Source organism: Malus domestica, chromosome 16, assembly GCF_042453785.1.
Source record: "Malus domestica chromosome 16, GDT2T_hap1".
NCBI classification, from domain to species: domain Eukaryota; kingdom Viridiplantae; phylum Streptophyta; class Magnoliopsida; order Rosales; family Rosaceae; genus Malus; species Malus domestica.
In genome coordinates, this window is record NC_091676.1 from 3457423 (window position 1) to 3480662 (window position 23240).

Below are 23240 nucleotides of genomic sequence, written 5' to 3' on the forward strand. Positions count from 1 at the left end.
CGGACCCTAAGTCAAGAGAAAAGTTTGAGAAGTGTGGACTCTTTTAAAAATGAGATTCTTCATAAATTTTTTGCTACTTCATGTTTTTGATATAATGTTGATAATTATAAATGGATGTTGTAGCTGTCGACTCTTATACATATATCCATTGGATGCATGCCCAGGCTAATAACATTAGCTATTATTGTTGCATGATGGCTTTCGTCGTATGAGTTCCAGATAAAGTCAAAATTATTGTGGATGCATGCCCAGGCTAATAACATTAGCTATTATTGTTGCATGATGGCTTTCGTCGTATGAGTTCCAGATAAAGTCAAAATTATTGTGGCATTAACTTTGGTTTGACCACATTTTGTCCAACTCCAACTTTCTCGAAGCCGATATTTCTTTGGAAAGTGCTAGAAATGTCAATATATGCTACTTGATCATCTCATGACTTCAGAATTACATGGCAATGACATATCACACCCTTGTACTTCCAAACGTGTGCGTATTTTTCAAGTTGGGGAGGGGTTGGGTTTGCATACCAAACTTAAACCTCCCTCAGGCTGACATGAAGAGTAACCACCAAATAATCAAGAATTGTATATCAACTATAAGCCAGTTCGTTTTCTTAAAAAAACAATATTTGGCTACTCAAAGATAAGTAGAAACTCCTACTCAAAACTCTTAGTGTTTTAATCATAGAGCTTTGTACTTATGATTAGAATCGTTCATACTATGAATCATACTGTAAAGATCATCTCTGCAAAAATTAAATTAAAACTAAGGTTGTTTAGTCAATCAATTGTAGCAAATACATAGACTATTCGTAATGCTTTTATCAATACCAATAATTTGTTTTTAAATAGTTTGATGACTAAACGACCTTAGTTTTTATTGATTTTTTGCAGATATGATCTTTATAGGGTGATTTATAATATGAATGGTTCTGATTATAAACACGAAGTTCTATAAATTGACAACGAACAATTTTGAGAAATTTTAAGTAGGAGTTCCTATTCATCTTTGAGTAGGTAAGGAACCAATATCAACAATAGAAACTGTCATATTTGTATTAAAATTAGATTTCATTCAAATAACAAATTAAGTGGTGATATATGGAGGCATAGTGTTATAAATTAAACCACATATATACTCACCTCCACCTCTAGACTAAGATATTATTGTAGTTCTTCTGTTATCAATATCAGCACGCAATGGCATTGTTGTTGTTGCATTAGTGGCTTGCATAGTATGAACACAGGCAAAAAGTCGAACTGTTGCTCAATGAACTTTTGTTAAATCCTGTTTCTATTTAAATTGAATTAAACTCTCGAACCCTTCCTGTACTAGTTAAAATTTTAATAAAATATACACATTAATGGTTAGAATGTGAGTATCCAATTCGAAACAAATCAATTGAAAGTGGGTGGAGAGGTACAAGAATTTCATGAAGCACTTATGCAAGGTTTCCAATTTCAATGTTGGATATACTCTCAACAATACTAGTTCAATAGATAGAAAATGAAGATTGAGTATGATGTTGCTCGATAGAAAATGGAGTATCATATTGATCGGTGAAGTTTCCTTCCGTATATTCAAAGAAGAGTTTTGATGTAAAACAAACTCTTGTATAACAAATTGATAATACAAGTGATAAATACATCAATCCAAAATTACAAAATTCAGACAATAGAAAAGCTAGGGTTAAACGGCATCTTTGAAGGAGTCAAGAGATTCTTGCGGAAACTGTTTGGAAGATGATATGTTTGAATTTCCTCCTGCGGGCTGGATGGTTCAACTTTATCATCAATTACTTGTGTCAAATTTACAAAAAAAAAAATATATATATATGTAACAATTTTGTAAGAAAACTGAAAACTAAAATTGGTAACGAAAACAAGATGAAGTTTCCCTATTTATATATCTGATGTGTTGTTCCTTTCTATGGATATGGTCCAAGCTTTAACGAGAAGTTTGCATATCAGATACAATATTGATATATAAAACATGTATTACAACACGAGTAAACTGAAATACCACGTGATAGTGTGTCATACATGTATTAGAAGTTAATGTCTAGGATCTACCACTAACTTCTAATACATATTTGACACCCTATCACGCGGTGTTTCAGTTTGCCCCTGTTGTGATACATGTTCCATGTATATCAATATTGTATATGATAATGCAAACACGTCGTCATAGCTTGGACCATGACATAATGACATATGGATGTGGTTTAACAAAAGTCTATTGAGCAACAGTTTTGACCTTTTTCCTGAGTTCATGCAAGTCAATAATGCAACAACAATAATGTCATGGCAAATAATTTTTGAGTTTGGAAGTATTTTTAAAATACTTGAAAGCACTTTAGAGAACCATCAAAGTGCTTACATTTGGTTTCAAAAACATTTTCACCAAAAATGCTTTTACTCACTTTAAAACTACTTCCAAACTAACCCTTAGTCTTTTAAACGTAAACGAGGAGCCCGGTGTGGTATGCAGTTTAATTTATAACACCATGCCTCCATATCACCATTTAATTTGTTATTTGAGTGAAATCTAATTTATAAATTATTACTAATCTGGCATTCTTAAATATAGTTTCTTAGATTTTCTGTCGGACCTCGTTTTCTACCCAGCTATCAACTCAGATATCATGATATTAAATAAGACCATGTGATTAAGATTAAATAGGAACAAAGAAAATAGTGACCCTAGATATTGCTTAGCATTCATATTTAGTCAATCCACATGTGGAGAAGTGTTATATACAATGTGGTAATGCAAAAATCAGTAATGAATTGGAGAAAAACTTGTGTGGGGCTTGACTTGTCATTGGATTTCGCTGAGTGGCACTACAATTCACTTAAAACTCGCCACGTGGCAAGTCTTAAATATAATCTTTTATCATTCTTTTATATTTAAAATTCTCATAATCATTTTACATGAGCAGGAAACCATAGGTATGAGAGATAAACTCAATTGTGTTCACTCTTTTATGACTTTCTTTGGTTGCTTCATAGATAGTAACTCATTCTTCATTACTAACTTCTCTTAACCTTACTATCAAACAACTCATATACTCAATTTCAAAGAACTTGAATAGTTTATTGGTGTACGCCTCAGCTGCATGACATAAAATTTCACTAATTACTTTGAGACGAGGCATACCTTGTTTGCAGCAACTGTCAAACCCATGTCTTCTAGCTTTTTCTCATAGTGATGTACAAACTCAATAATAATACTTGTTGTCTTTGTACACATTTGATGGAAAATATTATTTGTACTAACTCTTTGAGTGGATTTCATCTTTGCAGAGAAACTGAGAAAGTATCTAAGCTAAAATGGCAATGTTAATTATGTACGCAGATCCATGCTGTAAGGCTTGCATAAGTGCTTCACGAAATTCTTGTACCTCTTCACCTATTTTCAATTTATTTGTTTCGAATTGGATATTAGCATTCTAACTAATAATGCGTATAAATTATTAATATTTTAAATAGTTTAACTTAGAAGGGGTGAATAGTTTCCACATGAAGGATTTGAGAAGGTTTAATTCAATTTAAATAGAAACACATGACATAAGGATGTGGTTTAACGAAAGTTTATTGAGCAAGAGTTTTGACTTTTTTCCTGAGTTCATACTGTGCAAACCAATCATGCAACAATAATGCCAATCCTAACAATATTGAGCAAGAGTATAGTGATATTGATAGCAGAAGGACAACAATAATATCTATTCGATTGAGATATTTTCTTGTATATATGAGAGAAATTTTAATAGAGTTATATACACGCAAGTATTTTTATTTGAAAAAAAATATTTGCGTGTATATATGAGAAACTTTAATAGAGTTGTCAACACATCTTTTACATAAAACAAAGCCAGAATTTTTCGGTAATGTGGGCAAACATTTTTATTTATTTATACTGCGTAAGTTAACCGTCCATAAGAAGACTCCAATGACCAAACAAGATAATATTGTTGTACAAAAAGGAAAAAAATATAACAGTATTGGACCAACTTATGATGGTAAAGACCAAAAAGTATATCATTGGACTCAAATGGATCAAGGGAGTTTGTTGTATTATTAATGGCATTGAGCTTTTCAATGTGAACACTAGCGGTGGCTAAACTGAATTAATTTGACAAAAAATTGAAAAGTTATATGAGTGAAAATGAATTGGAAAGCGCTAGAGATATCGAATTTTTAAACCAAAATTTGTAAATCAAATGATGTGGATGTTGATGATTGGGTTATTACGTAAGTGTTGATTAATATGCTTATTTCTTATTGGTGACATATCATTTGATTTGCAAGTTTCATTTAAAATTTTGATCTCCCTAGTATTATCCAAATGATTTAGAGTATAAAACTCTCCTGGGCTAGAGCCGAGTGTAACCCTTTACCTATCTCTTCCCTTGCCTTCACATTAGTTAAGTTCAGCTTAGAGTAAAATAAGATTAAAATACAATATTTACATTTATATATATGAGAAATTTTTTTAGTAAAACTATCAATATATCTTCCACGTCGATTAAGTCAATGAAACCAAAATATAGAAAGTCGTACGTATATTTATGAAAAATACTAATTGGAGGGCTGTGGACTTGGACATCAATAGACATTTAATGGTTAACGCCTCAAGTCTTCATGCATAAAAAAATAAAAATAAATATATATAATAAAATCTCCATGCATGTTGGAGTTGGGCAGCCCCTATAACCAAAAGACTGGACCAGCGCCTATCGGGGTCAATTCTGGAGGCACTAATTAAGACTGAGATAATCCTCCATTGCATTTTAGGTAGAAGTATAAGACCGCTTACATTTTTGAATATCGAAATCATGTTGATATGATTTAATGGGTTGATATGATTGACTGAGAGAAGAGATCTTAGTTAATACTTACGTCGAAACCAAGGGCGGAACTACAGTCAGACTAAGGCGGACTGTACATAGGCCAGGGAAGAAGTTTGGAAAATTAAGAAGTTAATACTAAGTTCTAGACGTCCTAACCATTTTGCAGGAATTAGCCTACCCCTCTACTCAAAATTCTCTGAAATTGGAGCAATAGTCCATCAACTAAAAATTCATTACAATTGGTCCCTCAACTCATCAAAATGTGTAGCTATGGTTATTTTTGTCAACTTCGTCATAATTTTATCAAAATAAGTTATGTTGGAATGACCATTACTACAATTGGCGTCCCTTAACTCATTAAAACGTATAGTTATGGTCATTTTCATCAACTTCGTCAAAATTTTGTCAAAATGAGTTATGTTGGAAGGACCATTGCTACAATTGGGTTAAAGTTGATGGACAATTTCTCCAATTTGATTAAAGTTAAGAGACTAATGGTAATGAATTTTTAGTTGAGTGATCATAGCTACACGTTTTGATGAGTTGAGGGACCAATGGTAATGAAATTTTAGTTGATGGACTATTGCTTCAATTGAGTTAAAGTTAATGAACCTTACTACAATTTACTCAAAAAGAAAAGAAGGGAACAAACATTTACCTTTGCAGGAAAGGAAAAATATTAGCCCACCCTTTAAAAATACCTAGTTCTGCCCTCGTTGGAAACTTGCTACTATCTGAGCTAGAAAAAACAGAGATGTAAGTGCAAAGTTTAACGTTACAAATATGTAATAATGTTCTATATTAATTATTGAAAAATTAATTCTGAACACATTTTTTCTTCTTTTTGCATATTATGTTCATTGTCGATAACTATAAGGTGTATATATATATATATTTTTTTTTACATACATACGTAGGAATTAGGATGCATGCATGGCCAGGCTAATAACATTAGCTATTATTGTTGCATGATGGCTTTCATCGTATGAGTTCCAGATAAAGTCAAATTATTGTGGCATTAGCTTTGGCTTGGCCACATTTTATCCAAATCCAACTTTATCGAAGCCTTTACGATATTCAAATCTTTGGAGAGTTCTGAAAATTTCAATATTATTTGCTTGTTGCTCATCTCATAACGTCAGGCTTACATGGCAATGACATATCACACCCTTGTACTTCCAAACGTGTGTGTATTTTTCAAGCTGGGGAGGGGGTTGGGTTTGCTTACCAAACTCAAACATCCCTTAGTCTCCTGACATGATCAGTAAAACCGCCAATAATCAGGAATTTTGTATCAACGGTAAGCCAATTAATTTTCTTCATTATCATTTTAAAAATAATTACAAAAATTCATTTGAACCCTAAATAGCTTGATCAGTTATATGTACCAAATGAATGGACAGCTCATCATGAATTACTTGATACCAACATCATCAATCTGCTCAATACATCTAAATGAGAATTAATAAGATACACAGCTTCCATGACGAATTTTTCGTTGGAGGGATAAACCAGGTGATGCACCTCATGGAGTAAATGACAGTATTTCCTAAAGTTGATGAGGATTATTTGGAAAATACACTATTCTAATTATGAAATTTATCCCAATTTTTCTTGATTATCAATGAATTTTTCCAAAGCTCCATAATCAATTCCAATTCTCTTTAAGTAAAAACATGCTTTCGAGAATTATTAATTACCTTTTAATCAAGAAACCAATATCAACAATACAAATTGTCTAACGAACCTTACGTGAGCTTGTAAGTAAGTTAGGCTACACCCATATTAATTACTAATTGATTTTACAGTAAAACCCAACTTCTTTCAATTATATAATCCCAATACTAATTCGTAGCAGCCTCTCTAACATGAGATGTGGATAGCATCTTTATTCACGTATACATTGATTATTAGTTCTTTTCTCTTTAACATAATTAAAACGGCCTGGAGGAATTAGATCATGGACGGAAGGGATTAAATCCAGCCTGCACCGCCTTCTCCAAAGGCCAAAAGAGTGGTTTAGGGAGATTGTCCCACTCGTACCAATCCCAACCATCGCACATGTTGGGCTCCATATTCTGGGGCTCTTGATCTTCATCTGCCAACACTGCTCTGGTCACAATCGCCACGTACTGGCACGGCTTCGCTTCCTCGAGGAACACATGGTTTGTGACAGTCAGCAGCTCTATATTCTTGATGTCCAAATCAGTTTCTTCCTTCAGTTCTCTTGCTGCACACTCCTCAAAGCTCTCACCTACACAAAACCATAAACCAAAATTGAATATCCCACATCAAAGCAGTAGATGTTGAAGATAAACGAATTTCACATCAAACAATTGACAGAATAAACTACAATATACAACAAATAGTCATTTCTAATACTATATCGTGTTGTGCAAGTGGCGGATGCAAACTGTGACACAATACTGTTGTGGTGTTGTGCAGGTATTCAAATGAAAAAATGATTTACCAAACTCAAGGTGGCCGCTAGGAAGGGAAAACTTGGAGTCGCCAATGGAGGAACGACGGCGTCCTAACAGCACCTTCTTCCCTTTCAACAGGCACACTACCACCACAACTCTCGGGGCCGCAATCCCGTTTGGCATGTTTAGTGTTTGCTCAACCATATTTCTGTGTCTTAGTTTGCACTGAATGTCGTAGCCTGCCTGCCTCACCTCTTACTTATAGTGGACTGCTCATTGCTAAATGAGTCAGTCAAACTACCCCAATGAGGAAAACTTGGTCCAAAACGATATCCATATGCCATTTCAGTACTTATTTTTTTTAACACTTGTTCCACATGGTCGTATGTAATATTATGATATCTGAGTTGATATCTGGGTAGAAAACGAGATCCGACAGAATATCGATGAATGAACAAATAATGATAACTTATATATCAAACATGCTAAATTAGTAATAATATATTAAAAAAAAAACAAATTAAATGGTGATATGGAGGCATCGTGTTATAGATTAAATTGCATACTAGGCACCTTCACCTCCTCCTCTACCTCTAAAAGACTAAGATATTATTGTAGTCCTTGTGTTATCAATATCAGCACAACTGAATATTATCTGCAATGGCATTATTGTTGTTGCATGATTGGCTTGCATAGTATGAACTCAGGAAAAAGTCTAAACTGTTGCTCAATAAACTTTTGTTAAACCACATCCATATGTCATGTGTTTCTATTAAATTGTATTAAACCTTCTTGAACCCTTCCTCTAGTTAATTTTTTTTATAATTTATACACGTTAGTAGTTAGATGATCATTGTGACCAGAGCAGTGTTGGCAGATGAAGATCAAGAGCCCCAGAATATGGAGCCAAACATGTGCGATGGTTGGGATTGGTATGAGTGGGACAATCTCCCTAAACCACTCTTTTGGCCTTTGGAGAAGGCGGTGCAGGCTGGATAAATATCCTTTCCGTCCATGACCTAATTACTCCAGGCCGGATTTAATTCTCTTAACAAAAAAAGGAACTAATTAATCTATGTATACGTGAATAAAGATGATATCCAGATCTCATGTTAGAGAGTCTGCTCCAAATCAGTGTTGGGCTGTTATAATTGAGGAATTTGAAGTTCCACCGTAAAACCAATTTGCAATATGAGAAGTAACTAAGCTTACTTATAAAGATGATATCCAGATCTCTGATTGATCTACCATATATTGTAAATTGATATGTAGTTATTTACTTCCTTATTTAGTCTTTGTCCAGCCTTGATTATAGGCAATAGAATAGGAATGTGTTGACTGATGTGTGTATATAAGAATGTAAACCTAGTTGAATGAATATACAAGGAAATACAATTCCAATCAACTCGTTTTCTTAGAATTCTCAATAATAATAATATAGACAAATTCAATTCGTTGATGATAAAAAGACAAAAGAAAAAAAAAGACAAATTTCATAACTAAAACCGTGTAATTTCCAAATAATTCTCATTAAATTTAGGAAAATACTTACATTTACTCCATGAGGTGCATCACCTTGTTTATCCCTAGCAACCAACGTATTTTAACAGTACAATCCGTAATAGTACCCGTGTATCTTAATAATTCTCATTCAGATGTATTGAGCAAATTGACGATGATGTTAGTATCATCCATTTATCTGATACATATACATGACTAAACAGTTTATGGTTCAAATAAATTTTTATAGAGAAAATTTTTAAGTTATATATAATTAAGAATTGGCTTATAGTCGATATACTATTCCTGATTAATTGCCGGTTTTGCTAACATGTCAGGAGACTGGGGAATGTTTGAGATTGGTAAGCAAACCCAACCCCCTCCCAAACTTGAAAAATACAGAGACATGTTTGGAAGTACATGGGTGTGAATTTATGAGACGAGCAACTTTATGAAATTTTCAGAACTTCCCAAAGATTTGAATATCTTAAAGGCGTCGAGAAAGTTGGAGTTGGATAAAATGTGGCCAAACCAGTGTTACTGCCACAATAATAGCTAATCTTATTAGCCTGGGCATGCATCCTACGTAGAATCGACAATGAACAGTGTGCAAAAAGAAGAAAAAGGTGTTCAAAAATCATTTTTCAATATTTATTTATTTATTTATTTATTTTTTGTGAAACGATAGATTGGTTAGATTAAATGTTAGATTAGGCCACCTGAGTTTGAATCCAGGCTGTGATGCAAGAGCAACACATCTCTCCACTACCGTGGTAGAGGGTTGCATTTTTCAATAATTAACATAGAACATTGACATGTTTGTAACGTTAAACTTTGCACTTACATCTGTTTTTTCTAGCTCAGATGGAAGTAGCTAGTTTCCACAGAGGACAGAATTAGGAATTAGTAGGTTGGGCTAATTCATGCAGAATGCTTAGTTAGGAGGTCTAGAAATAGGTATTAACTTCAAATTTTCCAAACTCTTTCTCTACGCTATAGCCCACCTTAGTCTGACTGTAGTTCCGTTATCGGTTTCCATCTAAGTATTAATTAAGATCTCCTCTAAATTGTATGATGAGATTTCGAGCTCAACTCATTAAATAATAACACCATGGTTTGGAAATTTGAAAATGTTAGCGGTCTTCTACTTAATTAGTGCCTCCAGAATAGACCCCCATAGGCGCTGGTCCAGTGTTTTGGTTATGGGGGCTGCCCAACTCCAAGATACATGGAGACTTTCTTTGGTTTTGTTCTTTTGTTTTTGGGAAAACATGCACGAAGACTTAAGGCGTTAGGCAGCATTAAATGTCTATTGAACCATTGATGTATAAGACCATCAGTGATGCTCACTTAAGATTCTCGTTTTGAGAGTATGTGAAGCCTCTTTTATATGAGTTATTAGATTAACTTAACGATAGTTAAGCTTACTAGCTAAAATAAGCCATGTTGTACCTAAACAGAATCAAGCACAATAACAAATTAAAAAAGAAAAGGGATTGTTTACTATCTCTTTTTTTTTTGGCCTATTAAAAATAAGAGTTGACTAGGACTTTTCATCATATTCGTCGGAAAAATTTGAATTCTTGAATTGTTGAAGCAATTTTCAAAACTCACATCCTATTTTTAGAGCCATCCATTCTCAATCTTGTGGATTGGGATTGGATTTGAAATCGTTGAATTTGTGGAATTGAATTGGATAGATTTTGAAAAAAAAAAAAAAAAGATCGGATGAAATTAAACTTATTAGGGTTTTATGTACTTGGATTTGTTGAGTTGTCTTTGCTCTGTTTCATTCAAGTTGAATTCTACTGAGATACACGATGAACACGACTGGGTTTTGCAGATGGAAGGGATACGTGAAACCATCTTCTCTGATTTATTTCATTTCTAATCAATTAATATTTTGTTTAGGAGTAACGGGGAGTATGTAAACTTGGTTAAAACTCCCTTTCCTCCTGTCTGCCTGGTGGTTGAAGAAACCAACTGCTAAAGGGCCATTCCTAATCAAGTAATTTTTTGCTTGTTGGGCCTGCAGCCCCATTTAAACCCAAAAGAAGAAAAAACAACGCCCGTCCAAATAGTTGTCAGAAACAGTCGCTTTCGATCGACAAAGATTTTGCCAAGTGTCCGCATCCCACAAGTAAATATCTAATAAGATGATCACGTTGTTATTTTGGCTGTTGAAACATAATAATTGAGCAAGTGTTTCTAACCGATACGTCACGAGGACGGACCTGGATTGTCTGCCCTCCCATTTCGGTGTCCTTCTCGTGCCTTTCTATTTTGTGTGGTCACGGTTAAGTCACGTCAACATTTTATATTGTTTTTTTATAAAAATAATAAAATAAAAAGAAATAATAATATAAAATGTTGATATGGCTTAACTGTGACCACACAAACAGGAGGGCACGAGGAGGGCACCGAAATGGGAGGGCAGACAATCCAAGTCCCACGAGGACTACCCCCTTCACCTCTTATTTTAATCAATTTTTTTCACTCACAATAATATTCGAGCAAAATGTATAATAAAATGAAAATAAAAACCCTTCCAACTTTGCAAGTGTTGAGTTGCATTAGCGGTTTGATTATTCATTTTCAACTCAGTATGTATTTTTACACAGCTGACAGATCAAGAATTATAATAGATTGTGATTAATTAACTAAACTAATAAGTGAGAGTTTACGTGATGTCAATCGATGGTAAATGATATTGTTACACACTTGCAAATTTTGTTTAATACATGGTATGTCATTGTTTTATTAACTTTGATATGATTCATTTTGCATTATATTCTTAATAACAAGTAAGATTGTGATAGGCACTTTATTTATTGAACTTGAAAGGTTTTAAGCATTCTTTTAATAAAAGTTTAAGTTTGATTTTCGTAAATAATTATGGTGTAAATACATGGTTGGAATAAAGTAAAAAAACATTCGCCCGAATCAGGTGGTCAGAGTCACAGAGCTGCCCTTCAGGAACGGGGAGAGTGCCACTTGGGAGCAATCCTTGGCATTCCATTCGGTAAAAGTGGGTCCGAAAATCATCCCGAGTATCCGTACGCGGAGTCTCTCTCCCTTCCTCTCTCTGCTTTCCTGCCACCACTACTACTTCCACCATTACCATCTTCCTCTTCTTCTCCTCCTCCTCCTCCTCCTCCTCCTCTGCCTTTCCGCTTCCACTCTCTCTCTCTCTCTCTCTCTCTCTCTCTCTCTCTCTCACATACAGAAACACTCACACACTCACACAACCACAACTTCTCTCTCTAGAACTCCATACCCTGCAACAATGACGGACACCACGGACGACATAGCGGAGGAAATCTCCTTCCAGAGCTTTGAAGACGACTGCAGAATGCTCGGCAGCCTTCTCCAGGAGGTGCTGCAGCGAGAGGTCCGAAGCCAAATCACGGAGAAAGTGGAAAGGACCCGAATCCTCGCTCAGGTAATTCACTCTCTCTCTCTTTCTCTCTCTCTCTCCTCTTCCTTCCCACTGCATTTCGGAATCTCCTAAACCTTGTTTGGTTGCCGGGAAAAACAGAGGAAAGGAAAGAAAACAAAAAGTGGCGACGAGAGAAGAGTGTGTCGGTACTTTTCCTTGCATTTCCTGGATTTTCTTAGCATCCAAACAGAGGGTAAAGATAATCTGAAATCCCCTAACATATAATGTGTGCGTATGTGTGTTTTCAGAGTGCTTGTACTATGAGGAATGCGGGGATAGAGGACGTTGCCGAGGTGCTGGAGAAGCAGCTGGCATCGGAAATATCAAAGATGAGCTTGGAGGAGGCTCTGATCCTCGCTCGTGCTTTTAGCCATTACCTCAATTTGATGGGCGTCGCCGAAACCCATCACAGGTAATCTCTTCGCCTTCTCGGAATCCTCCGCTGCTTTGTTCACCCTTGCACTCGAGGTCCCGCTTTTGAAATGTCTCTGTATATGTATCCTTGTATTTGTTTGGAAATGAAAGAGGGAAAATGAGGCCTTTCAATTTGGTTCTAACAGGAGACTGTTGACATGGAGAAAAGAGAACTACTTTGATTTCTTGCATTTCTAAATTTTATTAGCTTTCTGGTTATTGGTATTGAAGTTCGTTCCTTTTTGCAGGGTTCGCAAGCAACGAAATGACTCGAATGAGGCATCTCTGTCGAAATCTTGCGACGATATTTTTAATCAGCTTGTGCATGGTGGTGTTTCTCCTGATGAGCTTTATAATACTGTTTGCAAGCAGGTTCCTTCTTGGTTCTTTTGCTTCTAGTTTGTTTGTCTTGCTTGTATGCCGGGTTGAGAAATGGGGTGCGTATATAGTTCGATTGGGTTACTGAGAAATGTTGAACTCGTTCAATTAAGGCATAGTCATGTATTAATCTTCTTCGTTGTGAGTGCATTTTAATTGTTTTTGTGGTAAGAAACTAAAGAGTTATCCGTCTTTTTATTCTCAGTCTCAAATTTTTCTTGCTGCAGGAGGTTGAAATTGTTCTCACTGCACATCCTACACAAATTAATCGTCGTACCTTACAATACAAGCATATAAGAATTGCTGTAAGTTGTTGGTAGTTCTTGCTTAATCTTACACATGCTGAACATTTCTTTTGAATGATTTAATTTTTCCTGCAGCATCTTTTAGGCTACAAGGACAGGCCTGATATTGGTAACGAAGACAAAGAAATGCTGATTGAAGATCTGGTATTGTTTTTCCAGCCTTATTGTCTTCTTCAAATTTTCCCTTTGGCTTAAGTTTTATAATTTCTTTTGAAGGTGAGAGAGATTACCTCGATATGGCAGACAGATGAGCTTAGGCGCCATAAACCTACACCGGTCGATGAAGCTAGGGCAGGTAAAATAGTTGAATTATATTTGAATCTAATTCTAATCAAATGGTTTGGATCTTTGGAAACTTGTGTGTATCAAACCAAAACAATCTTATACATGATTACCGCAGGTTTGAACATTGTGGAGCAGTCCCTTTGGAAAGCTGTACCTCATTATCTTCGGCGAGTTAGCAATGCTTTAAAGAAGGTTCGTCTTCAATTGATGTTCTGTTATTAACTTATTACTATTTTCTTTATATGCATATACTGTCTTCCGTCTTTCCACAGTTTCTCTCCTAAGATTTCCTCTGATTTATTTGTCAGCATACTGGAAAACCACTTCCATTAACTTGCACACCAATCAAATTTGGGTCTTGGATGGGGGGTGACAGAGATGGAAATCCTAATGTAACAGCAAAGGTTATACTCTAGGTCCTAATGTTTTCTGATTTGTAAATTTTCTCCTACTTTAATATTTGTTCCTTTGAAATCAAGAAGAGTCTATTCTGTCAACAAATATGTTATTCCTACGAAAATTTGGTAAGGTAGCCCAATTTATTCTTTGATAATTGTTTGTGTCGTGTGGTGTTCTGTTATTTTTCGTTTAGGAGGACGACTACTGATCTGCTCACTCTTTTTATTGTATCAGGTCACAAAAGATGTCTCACTTTTATCTAGGTGGATGGCCATTGATCTCTACGTTCGAGAGCTTGATAACCTCAAATTTGAGCTATCCATGAACCGTTGCAGTGATAGACTGTCCAGGCTGGCAGATGAAATTCTAGAGCAAGGTTTGGCATGTTGCAGTTCTTCTGCATTGATACATTCACTGCTTACCAGATTACGTCAATAATTTAATTATTTAGGGGGGAGGGGGTAACAGTGGGATTGACTTAGTTTAAGATTCTGATCGATAATTGTAAATCTGTAGATAGTCACGCAGAAGTGAAAATGTTGCTAGACAATGATAATGCCAATAAACGCTTACTTTAGTTTCTACTATGTCAGTGATAGACCGCATTGTTTCTCATTTGAAAGTAACTAAATTGATGAATTGTGGTCTTTTCTCTTTTGTTTACAATATTCTGTATGTTGCATAACCTATACGTAATCTGACCTGCTCATCCCAAGCCTTCTAATTTGAAATTGTGTACTGCCTACTGGTCATCTCGTTTGGAATGCTTGAGGATTCATTATCTTTTTTTATACATGTTCATAATATTTGTGATTCACTTTGAACTATTAAGGCAATCAAAATTTCTCTCCAGAAACTTCATCCGAGGATCGACATGAGAATTGGCATCAGTGGCTTGGTAGACATCAGTCGAAGCAACAAGGTGCGGCCCTTCCATCACAACTTCCAGCCAGAGCTGATCAACCCTCGTGCACAGGTGACCTCTAATTATCCTCTTAAAACTGCGATTGTTTAGTTCTGCATCATACAATACATCATGCATGTGGGAACCCACATCAATTCCCAAAGTAATACTTCATCATTGCAATGCTTATGAAATGATCCCACTGTAATATAACAAGCTAACTTTTTCCTCTCACCTATACTTCATACTAGTGATTCTTTCCTTTCTCTTCATTCATCTAACCTTCCGTAATGTATTTGATGACTGATTTTATTCATGGTTTCTGAATTCTTTTGGATGTACAACTTTATGTAGAATGCAATCCCCGAATTCAAATTATGAGGGCTGATTACCTGCCGAAACATCAGGTGAAGCAAGTTCTATGATGCTGGCATTTGAGTCTAGCATCGGTTTTGATTCTTAATTGGTTTGGCATCTACAAATTCCATCAGAGCTTGTAGTTACCTATAAATAGTCTCTTTGTTTTATCTCTCTCTTATGACAGGATGGTCAGGACTCTCCAAAGTCAAGTCCTTCCTCCCAGAGTCCCTTTCTCAATGGGCATACGATACCAAATGGATCTTCAGGGTCTCCCTCTTCTAATTCAAGTCGACTGCTTAATCAAAGGAAAATGTTTGCAGAGTCCCAGATTGGAAGGTCTAGTTTCCAAAAGCTTTTAGAGCCAAGGCCTCCTCAGAGATCTGGAATTGCTCCTTATAGAGTGGTTCTTGGTAATGTAAAGGACAAGGTATTGTTTATCAACTCATTTTTCAATTATGTCAAGTATGTAGTTGTTGGCTGCACAGAGAAGTTCCTATTTATGTTCTTCTGCCGTTGGTTTAGGCTTTATTAAAACGGATGGACTATTGGGCCATCATATGTTCTGGCCATTACTAATGCTTGTATGTGTTCCGTGGGTTCAGCTTATGAAGGCACAAAGACGTTTGGAGCTTCTTCTTGAAGATCTTCCTTGTGAGTATGACCCATGGGATTGCTATGACACTTCAGATCAACTTTTAGAACCGCTGCTCCTATGCTACGAGTCTTTGGTAAATTCTCTTTCTTTACGCTCTACTCTTACATGCACCTGCGTGCACACACACGATTGCAGAACATCTGCATTTGTAGAAACTTCTATCCAATATCGACAACCATCATTTTTGGCAGCAATCATGTGGATCTGGGGTGCTAGCTGACGGTCGGCTTACTGATCTGATCCGAAGAGTTGCTACATTTGGGATGGTACTAATGAAGCTCGATTTGCGTCAGGTGTGTTTTGTTTTGGCATATAATTTGTATCTTGCTTTGGTAACATATTTTAACTGAAGATTTAAATGAGGCAGGAATCTGGTAGACATGCTGAAACGCTTGATGCTGTTACCAAATATTTGGATATGGGTACGTACAGTGAGTGGGACGAAGAAAAGAAACTCGAATTTCTTACTAAAGAGCTCAAAGGGAAAAGACCACTTGTCCCAAAAAGCATGGAGGTAATAGCTAACCTAATTACTTCAATCCAAATTTCATTCCAAGGGTTAGAATGTTGAGAGTGTATTCTTCGAAACAATGGGCATGCAGGCCTTGAACCTGAACCTTCGTGTTAGCACCATCAAGGCTCTAATTTACTCTTTACCTGTCAATTTGCTGAACTCGTGCTTCACTGTGAGACTTGTCTTCTCTCGTGAAAATCTTTTCAGGTTGGTCCTGATGTTAAGGAAGTACTTGATACCTTCCGCGTTGCTGCGGAGCTGGGGAGTGATTCACTTGGAGCCTATGTGATCTCTATGGCGTCAAACGTATGTCATACCACTTCCATAACAGATTCATAATTGAAGTTGTGCACTATAAGGCAGAACTTGTGCACATTAAAATTAAGAGAGTTTTTTTCCAAGGGTGGTGTAATTTCCATAAATATGTTTGAGTGATAGAATTGACAACGGTTGCCATGCAATTCATAATTGGCAGGCAAGTGATGTCCTCGCGGTCGAGCTTTTGCAGAAAGATGCACGACTTGCTGTTAGTGGGGGGCTAGGAAGGCCATGTCCCGGTGGAACGTAAGTTTGCACATCTCTACGTTGATACTGCTAGATAGAATGAATATCACAACTGGATTTCATACGTTTTGGTATAGGCTGCGGGTGGTTCCTTTGTTTGAAACTGTTAGCGACTTGAGAGAAGCTGGCTCAGCGATCAGAAAATTATTATCCATTGATTGGTACAGGGAGCACATAATCAAGAACCACAATGGCCTTCAAGAGGTAATTATATAAAGAAGCAGTTTTGAATAAACTTTGGTATGGCCCCATGAATCTCGTGGAGCTTACGAAGTTATATTGAGCAGGTGATGGTTGGATATTCGGATTCTGGTAAAGATGCTGGGCGTTTCACTGCAGCATGGGAACTTTACAAAGCTCAAGAGGATGTTGTGGCCGCATGCAATGAATTTGGTATTAAGGTTACCCTGTTCCACGGGCGAGGGGGAAGTATTGGCCGTGGAGGTGGCCCTACATATCTTGCCATTCAATCTCAACCTCCGGGCTCTGTAATGGTAATTGTTCTTGTTTTTCATTCATTAGTCTGCTGTATCTTGATTACATTCTAGCTTTGAAATGTTTGAAAGGATAAATGTTCGATTGTGATCTGCTTTAAACAAAGGCGTACTCCAATCTGTAAAGTTACTTCAGTTCACACTTTTACTTATGTTTGGAACTTAGACAACATCGATAACTTGATATCTTCGTGTTCTTAACCATGTCTGTCTATGTTGGATTCTGTGGTGTACATTTTTTCTGGGGTTCCATAATTTGTATAACCTTATGCCTGATGGTTTACATAATCGTTAGGGTACCCTACGATCAACTGAGCAAGGAGAGATGGTTCAGGCAAAATTTGGGCTGCCACAAACTGCTGTCAGGCAGCTAGAAATATACACGACAGCTGTGCTGCTTGCAACTATAAAACCTCCACTCTCACCTCGCGAAGAAAAGTGGCGTAACCTCATGGAGGAGATCTCAAAAATCAGTTGTCAGAACTACCGGAGCGTCGTCTACGAAAATCCAGAATTCCTTGACTACTTCCATGAGGCTACACCCCAGGCTGAGCTTGGCTTCCTCAACATTGGAAGCCGCCCCACAAGAAGAAAGACCTCCACAGGAATTGGACATCTTCGTGCAATTCCATGGGTGTTTGCATGGACCCAGACCAGATTTGTTCTTCCGTCATGGCTCGGAGTTGGAGCAGGCTTAAGGGGGGTTTGCGAGAAGGGACACACCGACGACTTAAAGGCTATGTACAAAGAATGGCCCTTCTTTCAGTGTACCATTGACCTTATAGAGATGGTTTTGGGGAAGGCAGACACTCATATAGCCAAACAGTACGACGAAGTCCTTGTCTCAGAAAGCAGGCGACATCTTGGCTCTGAGCTGCGAAAGGAGCTCTTGACTACAGAGAAGTATGTACTGGTGGTTAGCGGGCACGAGAAACTATCTGAGAATAATCGGAGCTTGAGGAAGCTTATTGAAAGCAGGCTCCCCTTTCTCAATCCTATGAACATGTTACAGGTTGAGGTACTCAAGAGACTGAGACGCGATGACGATAACAATAAACTCCGAGATGCATTGCTCATAACAATAAATGGGATCGCCGCAGGGATGAGAAACACAGGCTGAGTGAAATCATCCAATCTCTTGGATGTAACTATTTTACCGAGGATTTCCACATTTGCTTTAAATTTTTTTTTCAGTTTTGCTTCTTATAAGGGTTGCTGTAATTCGGAGGCTAAGTCTGGGAAACGGTGTATGCATCGATCAGTCGGTTTCATGGGCGTATTACACACATAGTACTACCACAACGGTGAAATGTTGAATTGCTTTTAATTTGCACCTGGATACGCCTACAATATTTTCTTTTCAGTTCCTCACGGTAGCTACGTACCGTCATATTTGTATCATCTCATTGCCGACGGCAAAACATGAAAAACAAATCTGAAAGAAAGTTCTCTTTGAGAACTAGAGGCCCCAAACTCCAGTCCGAGACTGAAGCCATAGGAACCAAAGCCCTATTAACATTTGGCCATTTCAAGAGAAAACAAAAAGGAAAGAAAACAAAAATATGATTATGTTTTTAGGCCAGTTGATTAGGATCGTGTGATTAAGATTACCATTCTCGCATATGTGGTTAGATCAGTTGATCAGATCAGTGTGATTGTCCCCTTGTATCCAAGTTCGACTTTTCCTTCCAGTAACTAGAATGTTGACGTGTCATAAAAAAGAAAAAGATTTACCATTCTCACCCCACCCCATCTAATGCCACTTGGGCAAAATCTTTGCTAAATCCTAGTGAATTTCCTAATGGAAGCCATTGGAGCAATGTTGTCTTTATGTGGTTATTGTGGTTACTGCTGATCAGATTTTAATAACTAAAACAAAAGGGCCAGTACAAACACATAGAAAGCAGCCTGCCAGAGAGACGTTTGCTTGAGTTTCAACCTTCTCTGGAAAGTAGATTTTGTGTACTGTCCACTAAAAATAGAACCTGATTTCCAAAATCCACAAGCTCTTGTCGTCTTCACAAACTTTTCTTTTTAATTTACAAGATGCTCAATGTGTAAAGAAGACACCCATACCTGCTGCAGCTGTGGAAGTGATCGAGTTCAGTCAACACCTCCAAAAACAAAATCTAGTTGAAGCTTCCTGGAGCAACCACAAATTCATTCTTTTTGGATGTCGATGTCGGTATCGTAGTGCTGTACACCCAATTTTGAATCTAAACTACTGATCTCAAAGCCCTAGTAGTGCCACAATTATGCAGCATTGCACCAGGCTGTCTTGTATTGTGCATTTTTGTTTGAGTGGGAAGTCATTTCATTTCTTTCTTGGATTCTGACTTCCATTATAAATTTCACCACGCCATACAATAAGATTCAATAATTTTAGGGGCAACTGCATGATTGAAGATGTCCATCACACATACACCTGGTGCCGTGTGAACCGGCCAAACTAAAATATTTCAATTAAAGCTAGCAAGCTAGGGTTCCAGTTTCTTTGGTGCTGCTAGTAGCAATCTTGCATCGTGTGGAAATTTGAGGAACATGTTCTTTTGATGAGAACAATTTCTTCATTTGGGAAGCTACTCAACGCAAACCAGCTGCTAGCCATGTCCAATGTGGAACATAATCACTAAAGCGACTTATGAGAATGTAGCGTCAAATTAAGCTTACTGGTTGGGAAATTCTCAGCTAGCATCTGAAAAGATAAAAGTGAAGTGTTCGCAATATTTCAGTACTTTCGGTGACCAAACAGCTTTCATTAGTAAAGAAAAACCCCTTGCAAACACACATTGTCTCGTAGTCACTTTGCGCGATGAAATTTTGATCTTCGTCGCGCAATGAAATAAACATCATCGCTCAAAGATACTTTGCGCGACGAAATTTTAAACTTCGTCGTGTAAAGTATTTATAAAAACAAAAAATTATTTTTTAGAAACCTTTGCGTGACGAATTCCAAATATTTCGTCACCTAAACCAATTTATTTTCTTTTTTTATTTAATTTTATATTATAAAATTTAAAATATATTTATTTTCATAAGTTTTATTATTTTTTAAAAACATTGCGTGACAAATATCAATATTTCGTCGCCTAAACCCTATTTACTTGTTTTTTATTTAATTTTATATTTTACATTGTTAAACTAAATTATTTACACGACGAATCAACATTGGGTCGCCTAAACCTTATTTATTTTAATTTATTTATATTTTAAAATGTACAATAAAATTATTTTCTTTTTTATGATTTATAAAAATTATTTTTTAAAATTTTGCACGACAAACATATATTTTGTTGCGCAAAATCATTAAATTTGGGCGGACGCCAAAAATGGGACTCGAGAATTTAAAAAAAATATATATATATTTTAAGACTTTGCGCGATGAAGGATTCGTCGCGCAAAAAAGTCTAAAAATTTGGACGGGCACCAAAATGGGACGCGGGAAATTTTATTTAAGACTTTGCGCGACCAATATTTCGTCGCGCAAAGTGATACGGTTCTTAAAACCAAAATAACTCATCCACAATTTTTGCAATGTCCTTCTCTATTTTCTTACCTCTCCTCTCTTTCCCTCTCCCCAAATCCGACCCTCCCTCTCACACTCACTCCTCTTACTTAATCTCTCTTCTCTCTCTCTCTTCTCTCTCTCACACTCACTCACTCTCTCATCTCTCTCTCTCACTATCTCCTATAACTCTCTCACTCTCACTCACTCTCAATCTTGCCAAAAGGTATTTTCTCCCCAAATTTTAATTTTGTTTTCATTAATATGTGTTTTTGGAGTTAATTAATTGGGTTTGGTGTGGGGTGGAGTTTGGGGTAGGATTTGGGGTATGCCAATTTTAGGGGAGATTATGCCGATTTTTTGGTATTATTTTATGTTGTTTTTTTGGTTATTTGAACATATTTATTTTGTTTGTAGGGAATCGTTGAGACTTTGATAGCGAAAATTGAGGATTAAGATGTTATCGGACCATATCCCCCGCCACTACCTCCACATTAGACTTGTATTAGGATTTTATTATTGTACTTTGTTAATTTATGTGTACATTTTTAATATAATTTATATTATGGATAATGTGATCACTATTTTTCATATGTAATTTTATTTTGAATATGTCAATTTAAATTAAAGTAATTAAAAAATAAAGATACAATTAAATTTAGGGGTAAATCTCAGTTTACTACCCTCAAGTTTCGTGGTTTTCAACATTTAGTAAATGAAGTTTTTTTCGTCCCAGAGTCATACCTAAAGTGTTAATTTTGGAACAGTCTCATACATCTGTTAGTCTGGCTGTTAAGTCTCCCATTAACTGAATGACGTGGCACCTACATAAACAATGACTGGACACCACGTGTCATTAAAGGTCCCACATGGATATTAATTTTTTTTAAATTAAACATTAAAAAATTACAAAAAAAGAAGAAAATGTTTCTTCCTCAAACCCATGATCCCTCTCCCTTCCTTCTCCCTCCTTTCTCTCCTCTACACATCCATTGGCACAAATCAATTCCTTCAACTTCAAAACCAGAAATCTCACCTCTATGACGAGCTTCAACCCACATAAATCCTCAACCACCACATTCAAATTCCTCAAATCGTACCCAAATCCAAACCCATTCATGGCATGAAAGAAATCGATACACTTGTTCAACGCCCTGGCCTTGGCCAGCGTCCTAAGAGTAATCAGAAAACTCTTACGATTCACCAAACGACAACGTCCCATCTCATGGAGGGTATCCTAGAAGAGCTGGATGTTCTTGGACTTGCTGATTACGCCGACCATTGTGTTGAAGAAGACATCGATGTGGGTGAAATCGGGGTGGTGTGAATGAGTGTAGCAAAAGAAGAGGTAGACGGGCCACCATGAAAGGGGAAGGAGTTTCAGATCTGGAGGAAGAACTCGTGGGTGAGTTAGAAGGTGGAGGAGTTGAGGTTCGAGTGAAGACGTGACTCGGGCGAGTTCTGTTGCTGGTAGAGAATAGTGCATACCCGGAGGAGGTAGGCCTGGTCGACTGGGGATGGGGCGGCGATGGCTTGGGTGGGTGCAGAGGAGAGAAGGGAGGGAGGGTCGGATGAGGGCGGGTTGAGGAAGAAGACAACCTTTTTCTTTTGTAATTTTTTAATGTTTAATGTTTAATTTATTTTAATATCCACGTGGGACCCTTATTGGCAATTGGCGCCCAATCATTGTCCACGTAGGCGCCACATCATCAGCTAACGGGAGACTTAACAGCCAGACGAACGGATGTATGAGATTGTTCCAAAATTAACACTTTAGGTATGACTCTGGGACAAAAAAACTTCATGTACTAAATGTTGAAAACCACAAAACTTGAGGGTAGTAAACTGAAATTAACCCTAAATTAAATTAAAAAAGAAAAAATTTGAAAAATCTTGCGCTACCAAATATTTCGTCGCGCAAACAATTACTATAATTAAATTAAAATAAGAGAAATAATAAACCAAAAATAAAATACCTTGCGCAACAAAATATTTCATCTCGAAAACAATTAATTTCGTTGCGCAAAATATTAAGTTAATTGAATTAAATAAAAAAAAACCGAAAACTTTGCACGACGAATATTTATTTTCGTTGCGCAAACCCTATCGTAACAAGCTTTGTACAACCAATCATGCACGAAAAAAATTTCGTTTCGCAAGGTTTTGAGCAACGAAATCATACTTTGTGCAACAAATCTTATTTCGTCGCGCAAAGTGTTTGTTATAGTAGTGTTTAGGTCCATGCCTAT

General features: G+C 36.6%; 2 protein-coding genes across 2 annotated transcripts; one reads left to right on the plus strand and one right to left on the minus strand.

Annotated features, from left to right (window-relative positions):
• Positions 1-6624: 6624 nt before the first annotated feature.
• LOC103402740 (geranyl diphosphate phosphohydrolase-like) lies at positions 6625-7552 on the minus strand. Its single transcript, XM_008341498.4, has 2 exons — positions 7323-7552; positions 6625-7106 (listed from the first exon to the last, which is right to left on the minus strand). The coding sequence occupies exons 1-2, from the start codon at positions 7477-7479 to the stop codon at positions 6811-6813; spliced, it is 453 nt and encodes a 150-aa protein (XP_008339720.4). The 5' UTR covers positions 7480-7552; the 3' UTR covers positions 6625-6810.
• Positions 7553-11784: 4232 nt separating this feature from the next.
• Positions 11785-18819, plus strand: LOC103402738 (phosphoenolpyruvate carboxylase 4-like). Its single transcript, XM_008341496.4, has 20 exons — positions 11785-12217; positions 12463-12626; positions 12877-13000; positions 13234-13311; positions 13387-13455; positions 13528-13606; positions 13712-13788; positions 13905-14000; positions 14230-14371; positions 14849-14971; positions 15254-15306; positions 15444-15686; positions 15862-15987; positions 16106-16207; positions 16282-16428; positions 16636-16734; positions 16904-16992; positions 17070-17196; positions 17280-17486; positions 17782-18819. Exons 1-20 carry the CDS (start codon positions 12062-12064, stop codon positions 18604-18606), a joined length of 3126 nt encoding a protein of 1041 aa, XP_008339718.1. The 5' UTR covers positions 11785-12061; the 3' UTR covers positions 18607-18819.
• Positions 18820-23240: the final 4421 nt, after the last annotated feature.